Source organism: Scedosporium apiospermum (assembly GCF_000732125.1).
Source record: "Scedosporium apiospermum strain IHEM 14462 chromosome Unknown SEQ_SAPIO_0110, whole genome shotgun sequence".
NCBI lineage: Eukaryota > Fungi > Ascomycota > Sordariomycetes > Microascales > Microascaceae > Scedosporium > Scedosporium apiospermum.
In genome coordinates this window covers 538,049-557,308 of record NW_015971811.1, presented here as the reverse complement: position 1 = coordinate 557,308, position 19,260 = coordinate 538,049, and the positions used below count along the sequence as shown (strand labels likewise).

At 39.6% G+C, this 19,260-nt stretch overlaps 3 protein-coding genes and 3 pseudogenes across 3 annotated transcripts; 3 read left to right on the top strand and 3 right to left on the bottom strand.

Moving 5' to 3' along the window:
- Positions 1-319: 319 nt before the first annotated feature.
- On the bottom strand, positions 320-1,428 carry SAPIO_CDS7119 (YeeE/YedE family protein; the record flags this gene model as incomplete). The annotated part of the gene is made up of 2 exons (XM_016789038.1): positions 320-1,187; positions 1,286-1,428. The coding sequence occupies 2 exons, from the start codon at positions 1,426-1,428 to the stop codon at positions 320-322; spliced, it is 1,011 nt and encodes a 336-aa protein (XP_016640865.1).
- Positions 1,429-3,088: 1,660 nt separating this feature from the next.
- Positions 3,089-4,267, top strand: SAPIO_CDS7118 (uncharacterized protein; the record flags this gene model as incomplete). Its single annotated transcript, XM_016789037.1, has 3 exons — positions 3,089-3,274; positions 3,342-4,065; positions 4,227-4,267. 3 exons carry the CDS (start codon positions 3,089-3,091, stop codon positions 4,265-4,267), a joined length of 951 nt encoding a protein of 316 aa, XP_016640864.1.
- Positions 4,268-4,878: 611 nt separating this feature from the next.
- SAPIO_CDS7117 lies at positions 4,879-5,385 on the bottom strand (annotated as a pseudogene; the record flags this gene model as incomplete).
- A 9,963-nt stretch (positions 5,386-15,348) lies between these two features.
- SAPIO_CDS7116 lies at positions 15,349-16,392 on the top strand (annotated as a pseudogene; the record flags this gene model as incomplete).
- A 300-nt stretch (positions 16,393-16,692) lies between these two features.
- Positions 16,693-17,667, bottom strand: SAPIO_CDS7115 (annotated as a pseudogene; the record flags this gene model as incomplete).
- A 391-nt stretch (positions 17,668-18,058) lies between these two features.
- Positions 18,059-18,619, top strand: SAPIO_CDS7114 (50S ribosomal protein L11; the record flags this gene model as incomplete). The annotated part of the gene is made up of 2 exons (XM_016789036.1): positions 18,059-18,187; positions 18,287-18,619. The coding sequence occupies 2 exons, from the start codon at positions 18,059-18,061 to the stop codon at positions 18,617-18,619; spliced, it is 462 nt and encodes a 153-aa protein (XP_016640863.1).
- Positions 18,620-19,260: the final 641 nt, after the last annotated feature.

The following is a 19,260-nucleotide window of genomic DNA, read 5'->3' as shown; positions in this document are numbered from 1 at the left end:
TTCGGTGTTGAAAGGGTTGGAGATAAGCGTTGAGAGATTTTGGTAGTTGCACCAACTTGGTTGATAATAAACTGAGGGATTGAACAATTCCCGCTCTCTTTTTTCTTGATTCTGCTTGTTCTATTTAATGGACAATGTGGAATTGGATTGTGAGTAAATCTACGAAGTATTGTGAGTCACTTCGACAACTGACCCGGAGCTGAATTCTACGCCAGCGCCGTTGCCAGTGTATCAAATCTTTGGGAACCGTCTAAGATCGGATAACACCGGATATCGTATTTCCACAAAAGGGCTTTTTCCAAGACTATATCAAACAGATCTAATATACAGCACGCGCAACGGCGCCACCAGCAGCAAAAGTGCTAGCAATAGTAATAAAACTCGACGTAGACAAAAGAGAAATCCCGCTAATTCCATGACCAGAAGTGCACCCACCCGCTATCCTTGCACCAAGGGCAAACAAGAAACCGCCAAGAGCCGCCTGCAGGTTCGAGACGCGCGGGTCCGGAGCGGGCACGACGCTAGGATACGCCACGCGGAGGGCATACACGCCGGCGGAGAGGCCGGCAGCGAAGATGAGGCTCGTGTAAGACGTGGGGGCGGGGCCGCTGGCGCCCTTGACGAACCAGGAGAAGTACTTGCCGATATCTTCGTAGACGGAGGACACGCCGACGAGGCACTTGCGTAGAAGGAGAGAAAGGAGCTGGGTGCTGCCGATGAGCACGCCGCCGAGGGCGGGAGCGACGAGCGGCTTGTAGGGGCTGGCAGGGGCATAGAAATAAGCGGCAGCGACGACGGCGCCGTAGAAGGCCTCGAGGACCAAGAGAGTGGCGAACTTAGAAACGTGCGCGCGCTCGTAGATGGTAGGAGGAGGTGCGGGCGGGCCGCCCTCGGCTGTGGTCTTGGCCGCGAGAGATTGGCGACGGCGGGCGATGATGGGGCCCAGGACGCCCGCGTAGAGGATTCCGCCGACGGTGGCGCCGCCGAGCGCGTAGTAGGCGGGGCGGAGACCGAGGGCCGCGGCGGCTATGGCGGAGCCGGGGCAGGAGGCGGAAAGGGCCATGCCGGCTCCGAGGAGGGAGCCGCCGATTATGTTGCCATCGTGACGGGAGATGATGTTGAGGGAGGAGGCGCAGCGGGGGGGGACTTTGGCGTATCCTAGCTTATCGAGGGCTGCGACGACGATGCTTTGTTTCGGGATTTTTGTTAGCGGCCGTTTTTCGTTTTTATTCCTTCCCCCTCCCTCAGAGGAGAGGAGAAGGGGGGGAGGTGTCTTCGGACTTACCTGGTGGTCGCTGTCGCGGCGAGGAAAGTTTGGATCATGTCGAAGTATTCGAATCTGAATTGGGAGATGATGACGGCCGGGTCGATGACGCCGGAAGAGGCGAGCGCTGCGCCAAAGGCGGCGCCTGAGATTAGAGTCGTCATGGTTTGCGGTTTATTTCTCTCTGCCTCTATTTCGGTTTCGCTGTTTCTCTTCTTTGCTTGAGATGGAAGATGAAGAAATGCCTCAGCGCAAAGTGAGGGTGGGCGCGTTATATAAATACAAGTCCGAGTTCGAGTGGGATGTGGCGTGGGATGTGAATGTGATGTGATGGAAAATGGATGATGGATGCGAGACCAGGATGAAGGGTCTTCAGAGCTATTGGCAGAAAGCGTCCAGGTGGCGCATTGACGACGATGGCGCCATAGCCGGGCTCTTTACTACTCTTGGAACAAGTTTCGTCGGCTTCGCTAGGGGGGAGGCGAGCTGGATTTTTCTTGATTAGAAATTCGAATAGCGGGCATCAATCGATTAATATTAAAGTAGTTTTTCGGTCGGCGAAGTGAAATCCCCGGACAACTCCTGTCTTCCCAAATGGCCGGGGATAATACAAGTCCCCACACAAGTCCCCGGAAGGAATGCCATGGCCGGCCGGGGGAGACTCGGTCCTTGGTCGCCGATTCTGTGGATTGACCAGACCTTGAACTGGGCTCTTCGAGGCTGCTCCAGCTGCTCCAGTTGGGCAATCGTTGTGTTGCGTCATGGAAGCTCGGGCTTCTGTGATCCCCGGATGACCCACTCAACCCCCAAAAGGAGGCCGAGAGCAATCGCAACTCTTCGGGCTTGGGGACTTGGAGATGCCCTCGATCGAGACGTCGGCGAGGGCAGGAGAAAAGGCATTATTAATTCGATCAATCCAATCTTTGATGGATTTTATCGTGGCGAAGCAATGACATTGTGTTCAGATTTCCCCTGAACCTTGGAAATGAAAAGACGAATTGATCCCGGTTGCGCAATTAACGAAGGAGCACAGGCGATGACTTCCTCGATACCGCGAGCTCCATTTTCACTCATTAATGCGAGGGTTGTCCATCACGGGCTCCTCCCTCTATTGTTTTCAAAGCCGTGTTCCGGGTTGGGTAGACATTGAGATTTTTCGACCCTAACCCATGAAAGACTCGACTCACTGTCCCCAACAGCCTCGCACACGAACACGTATCTCACTGCCCGTCATATCTTGGAATCCCCCATTGTTGCTTCTGGACACTGGCTTTGTACACCAGGTCGGAAGCGACTCGGCAACATACCACAACGGGACGGGACGTTGTCGACTGTGAGAGAGAGTTGAGAATGCCTCCGAATCTGACCCCGGACAAAAGCAGTAACTGATCCATTTTACTGAAAACGACAATACAACTCCGTTGGACACAGCTTTTGAATTCACGCCTTCGTATGGTGCCTATGCTGTTGACAGCTCCTGGAAGAATATCGGGCCAATTTCAATTGTTGGGAATAGCTTCATTCATTTGACTGTCTCCAAGAGGCCGACCTCTCGCTGGCAAATAGAATTCCTCCAGCGTTCCTGTATTGCACTCCCAACGTACTACTCTCTTCGTACGTCCTTCCAGCAATCGACGTTCCTGGACTCTGGAATGAGAATTCATGCCAAGATTCTATGAAAAATGGCTTGCTTTATAAAATTGGATCGAGCGCGAGCGCTCTTCTTCCCTCTTTTCCATCCCCAAGAAGAGAGTCCACCTAAAGTGTCTTGTACATCTTCTTTAAATCACGGCCCTTCTCTATCATTGGTGTCCCAACTTTACCATGTATCCAGATTGGCCTGAGTCCGATGCTGATTTGGTGCCACTGCCACTTTGCGATGGCCCAAAGCTGAAGCCATTCGACTTCCAGGGGCCGCAGAAAATCGAATTCCTCGATTACCTCGGGGAAGGCCTGCACGCACATGTCCTCAAAGTCAAAATTCTAGGACAAATCTACGCCTTGAAACTCGTAAGCAACATCCCCTGCCCCAACACATGAAACATGCAAGAGCCACCAAGTTAAAATTGGTCTCTAGTTCAGGTTCGGCTACGACGAAGACTGGTTAGGTAACGGACCGTACATCGACCCGGACAATCTCGAGGCCATGAGCGCCTTTTACGAATATTCGGAGCCTTTTAGCTGCGAATGTCGTGCTTTTGGTCGCCTTCAAGAAGACGGCCATGAAGAGCTGGCCGCTCGGTGCTACGGCTACGTGCTCCTCGACGAAGAACACGAACGTGTCGTGATGGATCAGTTCAGCCACCTCGAGATCAATTTCAACGGCAACATCCAATATAGTGGATATGAGGATTTGCGCTCACGTTTTGTGGGCAAAGGCGTCGACAGGGCCCCGCCCATCCGGGGCATCGTCAAGGAGTTCGGTCCCACCGAGGAGGATTTGCGGACAAGGGAAGTGCGTAGGATGCTCAAAGATGTTATTCGATTGCAGCAACTCGGCATCATCTACATCGACGTAGGGCACCGGCAACTTGTCGGCGGCAAGTTCTGCGACTTCAGCACCGCTATCACCGTGCCGCATTATATCACTACTCCGGAGCTGAACCCGCGTCTTGGGCCTGAGTGGATACCCGCCCTAGAGTTTGAAACTTTCCAGTTCAGTATCAACGACTACTGGCAATTCGACGAGATGGTGCGGGAGTGGAATGATGAACAGGAGAAGCGGAAGACCAAGAAGAAGAAAATCTCAGTCTACGCATTTCCCGGCGGGAGAGGTTGTCGAATCAAATACAACCTGAGAAGTACGCCATTACGGGAGCGCGTCTATTCATTCGTTGACCCAAGGCTGTATGGCTGGAGGACTTCTTCCTCAAGTCCGGGGGGAGGCGCGGCGGGGACACGGGGCAGACGAAAATCCGGCCGGAGGACAAAGGGTGGCAGGCACGGAAATCCGACAGGACAGATTTCGAATTTCCGCCGACGACTCGCTACCAGGCCACCTAGGTGGTACCTTGATTGTGATAAAGATGTGGCAACGACCCTGAAAAATTCAACAAGTTTCAGTACGTCACTGGAGTGGGAGTTTAGGGATGGTCTTATATTTCCACGGAAGAGGAGGTAGTTCCATTCTAGAACCAACATGGTTTCTCTTCCCTACAGGCCATGACACCTGTTACATAGAGAGCTGTCTTAGAAGAACTGACGTAGTTTCCTTTCCCTCCTTGAAGTGAGACAGACTTGTAGCCCTGACTGCAACATCACACATAACAAAGAAAAGCGGTCAATGGTTTATAATGTGGCGAACACACAGTAGAAGTTGCTGTGGAAGAGGAACTGAAAGGGAGGGTGTCGTGGAGGGCAGAAAAGACAGCCACTTCACAGGAAGAATTGATGTAAATAAGAAGTCGGATTTCAACTCGTTCAGATTGGGACTCATAATGAAGATTATTGTAATGACACTTTTTAACTTGTAAGTGGAAAGGGAGATAAGAAGAAAAGAAAAAGAAAAAAAAAAAATAGCAGTTGAATCAGGATAAGCGCCTCCTGCTATCCCCTCCTTTTGATCACAAGTTTCCTCCCGTCCTCCCTCTTTATGAATGATGATTGCCCCTTCTTTACTGAGTAGGATGGAAGTTCAGGGTATCAAAATTGCCAAGGTTTATATCGTTGGAATCGGCGGCCTCGGGCGTGTCGATACCGGCATCCGGGTCGGTGTTGAGCCACTCATTTTCATCGAAGCCAAGGTCTACGCCTGCAGCGAAATCGGCGCCGTTATCTGATGCGGGAGCGTTGCCGTCCGGGTTCGGGGGAGGATCCGTAAGTTGTTCAAAGCCCGAGTACCCGTGCCGACGGACCCAACCCCTATCACCACCGAGGTCGATCACATCCCAATGGTTGATTCTTACTACGTCCTCATCCTTTACGACGGCGCGGTTATGGTGGGAGGACATCCCTAGCATGCACAGCCACCACAAAGCAAGATCCGTCGTAAGTACGTCGATGCCGTTTCTACCCCATGGGATCGGCATGATGGATGCCTTCCAGTCCCCACCGTCTTCGCAGTAAACAGCAAGCCACGAGCTCTTCGTCTGTTTGGATGTACCCGTATCGAGTTTAGGCATTTCTACAGAGGTTCGCCAGTTGTCTCAGAGTAGCTTCTGTTGCGGATTATCCAGCTGATTGGCGAGCCCCCTGCCACTCCGTTTCAAGCTTGATCTCCCGAGTCCGACCACCAGGTTTGGCGCCGGAAAATCATCGAGAGGTAACGTGGTTAATCGTAAGTCTCTGAGACCCATCGGGGATGCTGGCCAAGACCGACCTGTCGGGGGCCGAATAGCTATGGCGTAGTGTGATCCCCGGATGCAACCGGAGGTGGGATTTAGCAAATTGTAGAGTCGGTTGCATCACGGCATTATTCCGGCCGATAAGGTGGTAGAGGTCTTCGTCCCTGTTGATTACAACGCCCGCCAGAGCCTGATCGGGTCGGAGATCCGCTAACATCTACTACGAGACTTGAAAGTCGAGGACATGGCCGTGACTCTCATTGAGGTTGGCCAGATTGAAGTCGTTCCGGATAGTGACACCATCGTGAAACTCGGGCCATAGCCTGCCGATGGTGTTTTTGTTCGCTGTTGACCTGCAAGGGACGAGCGGTTTCCTTTGGCTAAGTACATGTCGTAATGTAATAACACTAGCCATGTTCGCGACGGAGATAATAAGTAGCTTGACTTTATAATTCAAAGTGGATTTTGGAGTGTAGGCAAATATGCTTAGTAAAGGGAAGCTTCGCGATGTTTCTCGTTCCTTACGCAAAGGACGGCGGGAGCTCTAGGGTTGGATCTGAAGGCATGGGCATTTGTAGAATATAACCTCCTCCGCTTGGAGTAGAACTGCCACCGGTGAAAACAGACTCCGGATCCCGGCTCCCGCCGAGGTGTTACACGAGGCATTGGGCTTCGTTTGCGTTGCTGCGTGTCTCCGTACCTAACCGGACTTACATTATTCAAGCTGTATGGAAATTGAGGCTTTCTTGGCTGTCACTGTTGACACAGTAGTGAAAAAGGTAGGGGCTGAAAGCATGTATCAGCCTCCCGAAGGTAGTGAAAGGGGTCTGGGGATGACGGAGCCGAATCACCACCATACAAACACCGCAGGACAACTTCTTAAGAGCGCTTTCAGCTCCGTCGGCGATGCCTCTGGGTCACGACGAGTCTGCACATCAAATCTTGGTACAACACACTTAACTCGCCACGCTCTCAAGATCCGGTCAGCTCTGATAGTATCATGACTCACCAGGTTCCCGTGGGCCATTTCAAAGAATGGCTGCATGGCAGGAAAGCTGCAGCCCTGGTGATGGCTACACACCAAAGGGGCATGGCACAGCTTGAAACACAATGTTTACACAAGCTGCTGAGACAGATATGGATCTCTATTGTTGGAAGCGGGCCTGCGCAGCCGACGCTCCATCGTCTATATGCAAGTCTTAAATGCTACGTCGTTAACCCGATCTACCTGTTTTGCTAACGACACGATGCTCACTCGAGGAGGTCGGGCAGCCATGCTAGCTAACATCCGCGACGTTCCCTCAGCCTTTCACAGAGTCAAGGTCGACCCCTCCTCTGAAATCGCTCCTCGCTGCAGAGAACTCTATTCTCAGCTGTGGCAATAGAACGAGAAGCCTTGTGACTGTCGTTAGTAACCTCCTGTAGCTGCTCTCGACTAAAGATCAAGGGAAAAGATATCTAGAAAACCTTATACATATTCGAGAATGTTGCCCGCAAGAGTTTTTTGTACTCCCCATTTCGAATTTACCTGTGTTGTGACCTCCCTGTACTTTGCCCTTTGTCTTGCTACTAGAAAATTAATTTTTGATGTGCTAGCTGTTGTTGGAATATTTGCAGGGATATAGAAACAAAACTTAGCTCGGACCTGATCGGACAATCCAATACCGTCGGATGTCACAGAATTCCCAAAATACCACTATAAAACAGGCCTTTTTAGATAGCAAAAGGTCTTCTGAAGTCATACTAAGGTCACACTATAGAAAGGAAAATATTTTAAAAATAGAAACTAATTTTAGCTAGGGTTTATAATATAAAAACTATTTTAGTAAAGAAAAAATTACTAAGATAATTTCTATAGAATTAATTACTTTTTCTAATATAAAATAGAAGGTAGTAAAAAGCTAATTTCTTCTTATTTAGTTAATATAATAATAACTTCTTTTATAATTATTTAATAATTATAAGTTTAAATTTACTTTTTTTATAAGATAATTGCAAGGGAGTAACAATTAGCACAATAGACCAAAAGATCCACCAGTTCCAACACCACATATTAGAACTACTCCCTTACATCTACTTAAGAACCCTCTTAATCATGGCGCGACCAGCCACTTCTAGGTATTCTATTATATATATTTAATTTATCTTTTATAATTTCTACTTTACTATTTACTTTTTTTAAAATAAAAAATTATTTATTAAATTTAAATAAATTAACTTTAATAAGATAATAATTTTTACTAAAATAGAAATTATAAAAATTAAAAACTAAAAAATTATATAGTTTATAATTAAAAAATTCTATAAGTTTAAAAAATTAAAAGTTTATTAGGTCTAGTAAAATCTTAACTTTTATATTAATATTATTTTTACTAGACTTTAATATATAAAAAAAATTATAATTAATAAGAAAACTAAGTTATTTTATTATAAAAATAGTAAATATTTTTTTATTAAACTTACTTATATAAAACTATTAATAGCTCTTATTAGTATTAGAAAAAATATATTTATTTAAAATAAATATTTACTTTTTATTAATATTTTTTATTTAAATATTAAAAAAATTATTTTTATAGTAAATATAAAAATATAATATTATTATTTTAGCTATTTTAATTTTAAAATATTAAAAAAGCTATTAAATATAAACTTAATATAAAAATAATAAAAATAACTATATTAAAATATATAATAGAATACCTAGAAGTAGCTAGTCGCGCTATAATTAAGAGGGTTCTTAAGTAGATATAAGGGAGCAGTTCTAACATGTAGTGTTGGAACAATTATAAGATAATTGTAAGGGAGTGACAATTAGCACAATAGACTAAAAGATCCACCAGTTCCAACACCACATATTAGAACTGCTCCCTTATATCTACTTAAGAACCCTCTTAATTATAGCGCGACTAGCTACTTCTAGGTATTCTATTATATATTTTAATATAGTTATTTTTATTATTTTTATAGTAAATAGAAAAATATAATATTATTATTTTAGCTATTTTAATTTTAAAATATTAAAAAAGCTATTAAATATAAACTTAATATAAAAATAATAAAAATAACTATATTAAAATATATAATAGAATACCTAGAAGTGGCTGGTCGCGCTATGATTAAGAGGGTTTTAAGGGAGCAGTTCTAATATGTGGTGTTGGAACTGGTGGATCTTTTAGTCTATTGTGCTAATTGTCACTCCCTTACAATTATCTTATAATTGTTCCAACACTACATAGGTCTACTGGATTAGGTAATTCGGGCTGGGTATATGTGATCGCTAGTTTGAAACCCAGTCAGCATAGAGGCGTTTTTCCTGTGCAGTATGGAGGTTTTCCTGTGCGAGAGGCCTAGAGGTTTCCTATGTGACTGTTATAGGGCATGATGTGGTAGGTGTCGTGAGAGGCACACCTGGGCATATAGCTGCATTAATCCTTTATCAGGCTCATAAGGTGCGCCCTTGGGGGTTTACATCTACTAATTACATCTTAGCCAGCTCTATTTAAGGCTCGGGACGAGCCTACTTAGAGGGGGAAGAATTGTAATAGAATACCTAGAAGTAGCTAGTTATGCTATGATTAAGAGGGTTTTTAAGTAGATATAAGGGAGTAGTTCTAATATGTGGTGTTGGAACTGGTGGATCTTTTGGTCTATTGTGCTAATTGTTACTCCCTTATAATTATCTTATAAAATATAAGATCTATTTTCTTTTAAAAACTATATATATTATTTTTTATATTTTATAATTAATTAAAATTATTTAATTATTTAGATATATTATTATAGATCTTTAAATATAATTTAAAAGATATAATAAGTATTTAATAAATATTATTATAATATATAAAATATTAAATATAATTTAAAAAAATTTTTTTTTAATAAACTAATAAAAACTTTCTTTAATTTTTTCTTTAAAAAGCTATAATATTAAAAGTATTAATAGTAAATAGATATCTTATTTATTTAATTAGATAATAAATTAAAGCTTTTTATTAAATTTATAAAAAAACTATTAAAAGATAAAAAAATTAAAATCTTATTATCTAATTTTAATATATTATATTAAAATAGAAAAATAAAATATATTAAAAAAATATTAATAAAAAATATTATATAATACTAATTAATATTAATTTATTAGAAAATATATAGCTAGCTATCTTTAAAGCTATAATCTATATTAATAATAAAATTTTAATAAAAACTTTAAACTAAGCTTCTTTATTAAAAACTATAATAAAATAACTTAAAACTAATAAACTATATTTATATAATTATCTTCTAAAAGATTATTATTAAAATATTTCCTATCTTAAAATATTTAAATATAGAATTTATCTACTTACTTTTTTTATTTTAAAAAAATTTAAAAAAAATAATTTAAAGTTTTCTTTAAAATATATATTAACTACTTTATAAAATATAAGTCTTTAACTTAATATATAATATAAATATTAAAACTAAATAAATATATTATTATTTCTTATATATATTTTAATAAATATTTTATATATAAAAATAATAAAAAAATATAAATTTTAATCTATTTTAAAAAAAAAACTTAATAAATTAATTTAAAAATAAAAATAATATAAATTAATAAAAAAAGTAATAATAATAAATTAGATATTATTTTTAATCTAATAAAATAAATAAAACTAAAAATAAAAAATAAAAATAATATTAAAATCTAAAAAGATATATTAACTAATAATATATTATAAGATAATAGATTATTAATATAATTAAAATTATTATATCTAATAACTTCTTTACTTATAATATCTTTAAGTTTTATATTAAATATAATATTAATATTATAATTATCTTAACTATTAAAACTAATATTAGATATAGCTTTATAAAATATTATATTAGATAATATAGCTAAAGAAATATTATCTTTACTTTCCTTAAATATAACTTTTTAATTAATTAAAAACTAAAACTATAATCTTCTATTTACTAATTAAATAATAATAAAAATTTAAAAAATAGTAAATAAAGCTAAAAAAATAATAATTAAAATTAAAAAAAATAAATATAATTAAAAATATAAACTAAATATTATTAAACAATTTCTTAAAATAAACTTTATTAAATATACTTCTTAAATAAAACTTAAAAATATTAAGAAAAATATAAAAATATTAGAAAATAAAAAAACCTTTAAAAAATATAATAAGAAAATCTTAGAAAATCTTTATATAATAATTATTATTAAATTAAAATAATAAATATATAGATATAACTTATTTTCTATATTAAAATATTATATTAAAATTATAAAATATTTATTTATAAAAAAATAAAAAAATATTAAACTTATTAAATTTAAAAAATTTAAAAAACTAGATAACTATTTTATAATCTTATAATTAAAAGTATAAATAATTTTAATTTTATTAAAATAAATATATACTTACAAATTTAATAAACCTAATTATTTAATAAAGTTTAAAATTAAATTATATATAATAAAAAATATTTAATTTAAAAATAACTAAAATATATATATTATTATATTAGTTAATAGATTATTTAAAATTATAATAATAATAATCAATAAATTCTACTTTTATATTATATAATATAATATATAATTAGTTTTCTTTTATTTTAATATAGATAAAGATATATAAGTTTAGCTTTTATTAAAGTATTTTATCTAAAGTATATATTAAAAGCTTATAAAAGCTTTCTATAATTTAAAAATATCTTTATTATTATAATATAGATATCTATAGTAAATTCTTATAAAATTAAATTTTAAGCTTTATTTAAAAGACTTTTATATATTTAATAATAATAAGATAATAATTATTTTCTTTATTAATAATTTACTAATATTATTTTAATCTAAATATAAAAAGAAATAAAAAAAATTTAAATAAAAATTAAAAAAATATATTAAATTTATTAATAAAATAAAAGTTATCTAGTTTTTAAAAATTTAAATTATCTATAATAAAAATAATTAAAAACTATAATTAATAATAAAAAAATATATTAAGAAGATAATTATAAAATATAATATTAAAATATTAAAAAGTAAGTAGTTTATAATATTTATAATCTCTAAACTACTTTTAATTTAAAAAAAAAGAGTTTAATATTATAAAATAAATATTATATTAGTAAAAAATTAAATTAATTTTATATATTTATATTATTTTTAAAATTAATATAATTAAAATCTATATAAAATTAATTTAATTTTTTACTAATATAATATTTATTTTATAATATTAAACTCTTTTTTTTTAAATTAAAAGTAGTTTAGAGATTATAAATATTATAAACTACTTACTTTTTAATATTTTAAAATTAAAATAGCTAAAATAATAATATTATATTTTATAATTATCTTCTTAATATATTTTTTTATTAAACTTACTTATATAAAACTATTAATAGCTCTTATTAGTATTAGAAAAAATATATTTATTTAAAATAAATATTTACTTTTTATTAATATTTTTTATTTAAATATTAAAAAAATTATTTTTATAGTAAATATAAAAATATAATATTATTATTTTAGCTATTTTAATTTTAAAATATTAAAAAAGCTATTAAATATAAACTTAATATAAAAATAATAAAAATAACTATATTAAAATATATAATAGAATACCTAGAAGTAGCTAGTCGCGCTATAATTAAGAGGGTTCTTAAGTAGATATAAGGGAGCAGTTCTAATATGTGGTGTTGGAACTGGTGGATCTTTTAGTCTATTGTGCTAATTGTCACTCCCTTACAATTATATTATAATATATTATTTTTTATAATAATAAAAATATTTAAAAGTTTTATTTTTATTAATAATATTATAATAATATTTTATTTTCTAGTTTTTTATAAAAAACTAGAAAATAAAATATTATTATAATATTATTAATAAAAATAAAACTTTTAAATATCTTTATTATTATAAAAAAGTTAAAACTTATAATCTAATTTAAATCTAATTTTTTTAAAAAATTAAATTAAAAATATCTTATAAAGTTTTTTAATAGATTTTTTTTATAAAAAACTAGAAAATAAAATATTATTATAATATTATTAATAAAAATAAAACTTTTAAATATTTTTATTATTATAAAAAAATAATATATTATAATTTAATTTTTTAAAAAAATTAGATTTAAATTAGATTATAAGTTTTAACTTTTTTATAATAATTTATAAATTATTTACTTACTAATAAAAAAGATTATATAATTTTATATATAACTTTATTATATAGATATTTATTATTATTAATTAAAATAAAAAATATAAAAAAAGTATATTAAGATTATCTAAATTAATATAAATAAGATAACTATTAATAAGCTAATAAAGCTATTATTAAAGGAAAAATTTCCTATTTTTATTAATTAGCTTAAATTTATTAATATAAACTACTTTATTAAAGAAAATAATATTTAGTTATTAGATTTAAATTTAAAATAGCTTTACTTACTAATTAAAAATATATTAAAATATTTATAAAAATATAAAAATAAAACTTAACTTAAACTTAATTAAATAATCTAATACTATTAAATATTATAGAATTCCTAAAGTATTATTATAAAATAAGCTTTTTTAGATAGTAGAAGGTCTTCTAAAATTATATTAAGGTTATATTATAGAAAGGAAAATATTTTAGAAATAGGAATTAGTTTTAGCTAGAGTTTGTAATATAGAAACTATTTTAGTAAGGAAGAAATTACTAGGATAATTTCTATAGAATTAGCCTACTCTTTCTAATATAAAATAGAAGGTAGTAAAGGGCTAATTCCTTCCTATCTAGTTAATATAACAATAGCTCCTTCTACAATTATTTAATAGTTGTATCTGCTATATACCTGCAAGTAAGTTGTGAGTACCCTGTTCTTTGCTGTATTTCCTTTTATATAACTTTGCTATGGCGGATTTCTTAATAAGTATATAAGTACTTGACTCTAACTTCCTTTGTACTTTATTTTCTTATAGGGATATCTGGGGAGGGTGTATCTGGTAGGTAACTATTGTCTTCGACTATGTAGGTTTGTGTTTCTATTTGCTGATGTGCAATTGGGAACAATGGGAATAATGGGATACTGGAAGAGTTGAGAATACTAGAAGAGCTGGAAATATTAGAAGAGCTAGGAGTACTAAAAGAGCTGAGGATATTAGAATTGAGAATATGGGAATATGGGAAGAGAAATATAGAAGTGTTGGGAATACGCGCTTGCCTAGGAATGTAGGGGCGTAGACTGGAAACAGCACAACTTCGACAAATGGCCCAATGGTCAAGGGACGGTCGTAATGGTCTTCGTAGGACGTCCGGAAATCAATGATCAGTGGGAATCTGCATCGCAGGGCTTCACTAGGAAAAGGAATAGAAGAAAAGTAGATATAAGAAGTAATATTGAAAAAAAAAAAAAAAGATAAGAGAATGGATCCCGCAAAACAGCCTCCAAAACCGAGGGAAGTGACTGATCGCTTGCAGCCGCTTGCGCCTCCCTTTTTAACATATGCCAAACTGCCTGTCTGCCTCAGTCTTCGTCTATGATTGCAGGATCCATCCTCCCCTTAGATGTGTAAGAGAGGTCTAGCTGTGCGGCTGTGGCGGTGGCTATTCTAGTTCCAGTGTGGCACTGCGGAACGAGGGCTGCTCTACTTCGTACGCAAATGGGAATGGGGGATATGGGGTACTGGGATACTGGAAGAGCTGGGAACAAGGGAATAGAGGAATGCCGAAATAGGGAATGGGAATATAGAAGTGTTAGGAATATGGGGATATAGGAAAGGCCGGGGAGAGAAGTAGCATAAAATCTCTCAGTGGGAAGAAAAAAAAAATCAAGTATCATCGATAACCTGATGGCGCTCTCTTGGGAGGCCCGGACATCCTCGAAGACCCCAAGGCTGGGGTCGTAACCGTGCTTATATAAGGTGATACTGAGGTCTTCAAAGGGTCGCAAAGACCAAGACAGCATTTGGGGTTTAGACACTTGAAGCTAGAGCAATACTCTTCACTATACATTGAAGGAAGGTGGGTTCGTGCTTGGCTGGTCTTGATTGCATTTAGACTTGCAGGATCAATGGCTCATTACTTCGTAGCTTCTGTCGATTGATTGATGATAGAAATTCATTGTTCGCATTCATTGTTCGCACGGACTTGCCTCTCGGTAGCATTTGAGGTCGCTCAAACGGAACATTGAACTTTGCATTTGTAATTGAGTCCGAATTATTAAAACGACTAGATCGTCGAATAGGACATCTTCAAGTGAATCTCATTAGACCGGAGACTCACAATCTTAAGTGAACCGACCTCGGCACTGCGGAACCGAGTCAGAGAGCCCCAAGCCGGCATCAAGGGTTTCCCCACATCCTCACCTCGCTCATTGCATCATCGTCACTACCATCAACCCTCAATATAATCTGGACTTCTCCTCCAGCATTCCACCTGAGCAACACTCTCGTAGAATCGGTATATTTGTCTCAGTTGTGAAAGCAAACTAAGCTTGCTTCTTTGGAAACCTATAGCTGCCGTTCAAATCAGCATTGTGAACTGGACGACTGACACTCGGGACATCAATTAATCTCACGATGCCTCAAGCACTCACTATTAAGCATGTCGAGGGGAAGCCTGGCGAGGTGTACTATCCGTAAGTTACATAGTTGAGTCCAACCAAACACCCCAAGTATTCTCACAACCCATCACCGCACCCTCTTTACCAGAAGATCATCTTACACTCGCATCCTCCCCCTTCTTCTTTTCACCCTGTGCTCTTTACGCTCCATCAATCTACTACGCTGCTAATAATGGCCTCAAGGCTCGAACTCAAGGAGGTCCGCAAGCCCACTCCAGGCCCCAAAGAGGTTCTCGTGCGCATCAACTCCGTTGCCCTGAACCATCGTGACCACTGGATCCGCAAAGCCCAATACGCCGCCATCTCCTTCGAAGCACCCCTCTTCTCCGACGCCTTCGGCACCGTTATCTCCGTCGGCGAGGCATCCTCCCGCCCGGACCTCGTCAACAAGACCGTCGTGCTCACCCCGGCCCACGGATGGATCTCCTCGCCAGAGGGTCCCGAGGACCCCGTAAGCTACGCCATCCTCGGCGGCACGAAGCTCAGCCCCGTAGGCATGGCCCAGGACTACGTCGTCGTGCCCGAAGACGAGGTCGTCCTCGCCCCGGAGCACCTCTCCGCTTCCGAGGCCGCTGCCCTACCCCTCGCTGGCCTGACGGCCTGGCGAGCCTTCGTGACTAAGACCGGTAATGCCGAAAAGGGCAGGAACATCCTCATCACGGGCATTGGTGGCGGTGTTGCTCTCATGGTGCTGCAATTCGCCGTCGCCAAGGGCTGCAACGTCTACGTGACATCTAGCAAGCAGGACAAGATTGACGAGGCGAAGAAGCTCGGTGCCGTGGGCGGCGTTTCTTACAAGGCCGCGAAGTGGGACAAGGACCTCCTCGCCTTGCTGCCCAAGGATAGGCCGTACATAGATGCCATTATTGATGGTGCTGGTGCTGATATTATTCGTCGCGCGACGAGCTTCTTGAAGCCTGGCGGTGTTATCGCCCAGTATGGCATGACGTCGTCGCCGAAGATGGATTGGTCTATGCCCGCCGTTTTGAGGAACTTTGAGCTCAAGGGTACGACGATGGGCTCGAGGAAGGAGTTCTATGACATGGTTGAATTCGTGAGGGAGACCAAGATTAGGCCCCCAGTGAGCAGGGTCGTGACGGGCGGATTGAGCAACTTGGAGGGTATCGAGACTTTGTTCAAGGATATGGCTGAGGGAAAGCAGTTTGGCAAGCTCGTGCTCGAGGTTAGTCCTGTTAGCGACTCGTCTAAGCTCTAGACTTTGTTTCTCTTTTTTCGTCGGTGTAATATGCTGGTGCCAAAATGGGACAAGGGTCTGATCTTTAATGAGACAAATGATTGATGTTCCCTTTCCCTCTCCTTATATCACGATGGGCATACAAAGTTCCCACAGCCGTAAACAGTCTGAATAGAGGGTATCTTAAAAAGAACGTATCTCATTATACAGTGTTGGTTACACACACCCCAAGCAATGGTAACCATCCTATGCCAGAGCATAGAGAGAAAAATAAAAGATCTAATATAGCCAATATAGCCAACAACCGTCCAGTTCTCCACCTCAGTCTTCCGGCTCGGCCTCGGCCTTCCTCCTCTTCTTCTTCTTCGGCCCCTCTTCGGGGGGAACAAACTCCTTTTCCCTCTCGCGCTTCTTCTCCTCCATCTTCTGCTTCTGCTTCTCCATCTTCTCCGCCTGCGCCGCCCTGTCCTTGGCCTGCTTGCCCAAGAAGTACTCTCCGCTCTCGATCTGCAGGTCGACCTTGCTCTTCTCGGGAGCCGGCGGGAACGGCGTGTAGGGCTTCTTGCTCTTGTCGTTGACCTTGAACGGCTTTTTCCTCTTGCTCAGCGACTTCTTCTTAAAGTTGGGCAGGAACCGGTCCCAGCTCTCGTTGGCGAGCTCCGGGTCCTTGGCGAGCTCGCGCTTGATCATGAGCTCCTTGATGTGGTAGATTGGGTGTATATTGGCCATGCAATCTTCGACGACCCTCCTAACCTCCTTCAGCCCCTTGTATGGCCCCATTGCCGAGACGGTGTTACCGTGCACTAGGATGTACGTTTGCGTGAGGAGCTCTAGCGCCTTGAGCGTCGAGCCGTTCGGTCCCAGGATCCGCTGCCGCCTCTTGACGAACCTCTCCTTGTTCCGGACCAGGCTCCTAATCTTGATAATGTCGCACGCAACGCCGTCCTCGAGGATCTTGACCGCCTGCGGCGCAGGGACGCTCCTCGCCAGCAACCGTATCAGGTCCCGAGCGTCGAGAATCGCGGCCGGGTCGTACGTCTTCCGCGTCGTCTTCACCGTCATCGAACCCTCGACGAGGTCGAGCTCACACGCGATGCCCCTGGCTTTGAGGGATTTCGTTACGAGCGGCCAGGCTTCCTTGAGGTAGACTTCGCGGTACTTGGGGAAGAGGGTCATGAACGAGGACTCCTCGGCGAGGTTGCCGCCCTTGTTGTCCTCGGCTGTGAAGGTGTCGATCTTCCATTTGTCGATGTCGTCCGTGTCCCACGGTTTTTCTTTGGTGTGATTTGATGGCATCTTAGATTTTTTTCTTTTCTCTTTTTTTATTTGGTGTGGTTTTGTCGGAAAAGGTTTCAGATGAGAGGTTGCTTGCGGTGCTTCATGCAGTGAAAAAGAAAATGTTCAGAATATTTTTTTTCCTTCTTTTTTCGCTATCCCTGCTCCACCCCGCCTTATCGCTTATCACGATAAGAATTTGGAGTTATCGTGGTTGCTTATGTAATCAAAAGAACCTCGTCCGATGTTTGTTCAATTGGAGCCACCAGGAACAAATTTTGGCGAAGAGCAGCAAGACCGAGATTGATGAACGACGACATCTTACCGAGCCTCCCCCTCCGCCCAACGAATCGCGTGCACCTCTCTACGCAATTTATAACCTACGTCTAGCGCGCAGGATCGCCCGTTCATGATGTCGAAAGGAAAGGGAGGAGTCGACCAGCTCGTGAAGCTCATCGTCGGAGCTGGACAGGCGTCGCCCAGTCCCCCAATTGGTCCCGCGCTTGGAAGTAGGGGTGTTAAGTCGATGGATTTCTGCAAGGTAAGGCTTTTTATTCCTCTCTCTCTTTCTCTCTCTCTCTCTTGTGGTTCGGTACTGGGTTCAGATTTTCCGCTAACAAAAACTTATCTCAAAAACTAGGAGTTCAACGCGAGGACAGCACACATCACCACCGGCACGCCGATGCCCTGCCGCGTAACCGTACGGCCTGACCGATCCTTCACCTTCGACATACGGACGCCACAGACGTCGTGGCTTCTCCTCAACGCCGCCAACGTGCCCGAGATTAACGGAAGGAGGAAGGGAGCGAGCAATCCGGGCAAGGAGACGGTGGGGACGATCAGCCTCAAGCACGTTTACGAGATTGCCAAGATTAAGCAGACGGAGCTGAGGTTGTCGGGGCTTTCTACGGAGGGAATGTGCAAGTCGATTATATGGCAGGCGAAGTCCATTGGTATCGAGGTGATTCCGTGAATCGCTGGATGATGGAAAGGGGGACGTGCGAGCGTTTGGAGGACCCATTTCTGGTTTTCTTCTTCACATGTGAATGTGAATGAGATGAGAAATGTGGGCTTCGTTTGAGAAAGATGTTTGGTGATGAGAGATTACGAATTTGTTTGGCCTATCTTGCCGGGTTGCGGCGGTGATACGAGGGGATGGAAGATAGGAGTGGAGAGTTGAAAAGCGGCGGTATGTATGAGTATTCGAGGCTCTCTCCCATGTACACTATACAAAAACACATAAACGTACCATCAAGAGCGCATTCATCACACAATTCGATTCCCAACAACTTTTCTGAGCCTCTCGATCATGAACGGGTGTTGGACAAGCTGAGCGAGGAAAGGGGGTTTGTGGCAGATAACACCATCTCATAAGCCGTTCATCTCTATAAAGGGATCAGGTCATTTACGAAGTTGATTGCCAAGCTGTTGCGTCAAGGATGTTCAACCCCTTTCTTTGCCTTCGCCAATGTTTCCACAGATGCGGCTCAGTGTTGGGCAGGTATGGGTCAAGATGAAATACAGGTCACAATTTGTTTGTTCGGCGAGATGAAGTTAAGCTCTAGAGTGGGACTCGGTTCGCAAGGGGCAAAGACGAATGGGAAACAAGGAAAA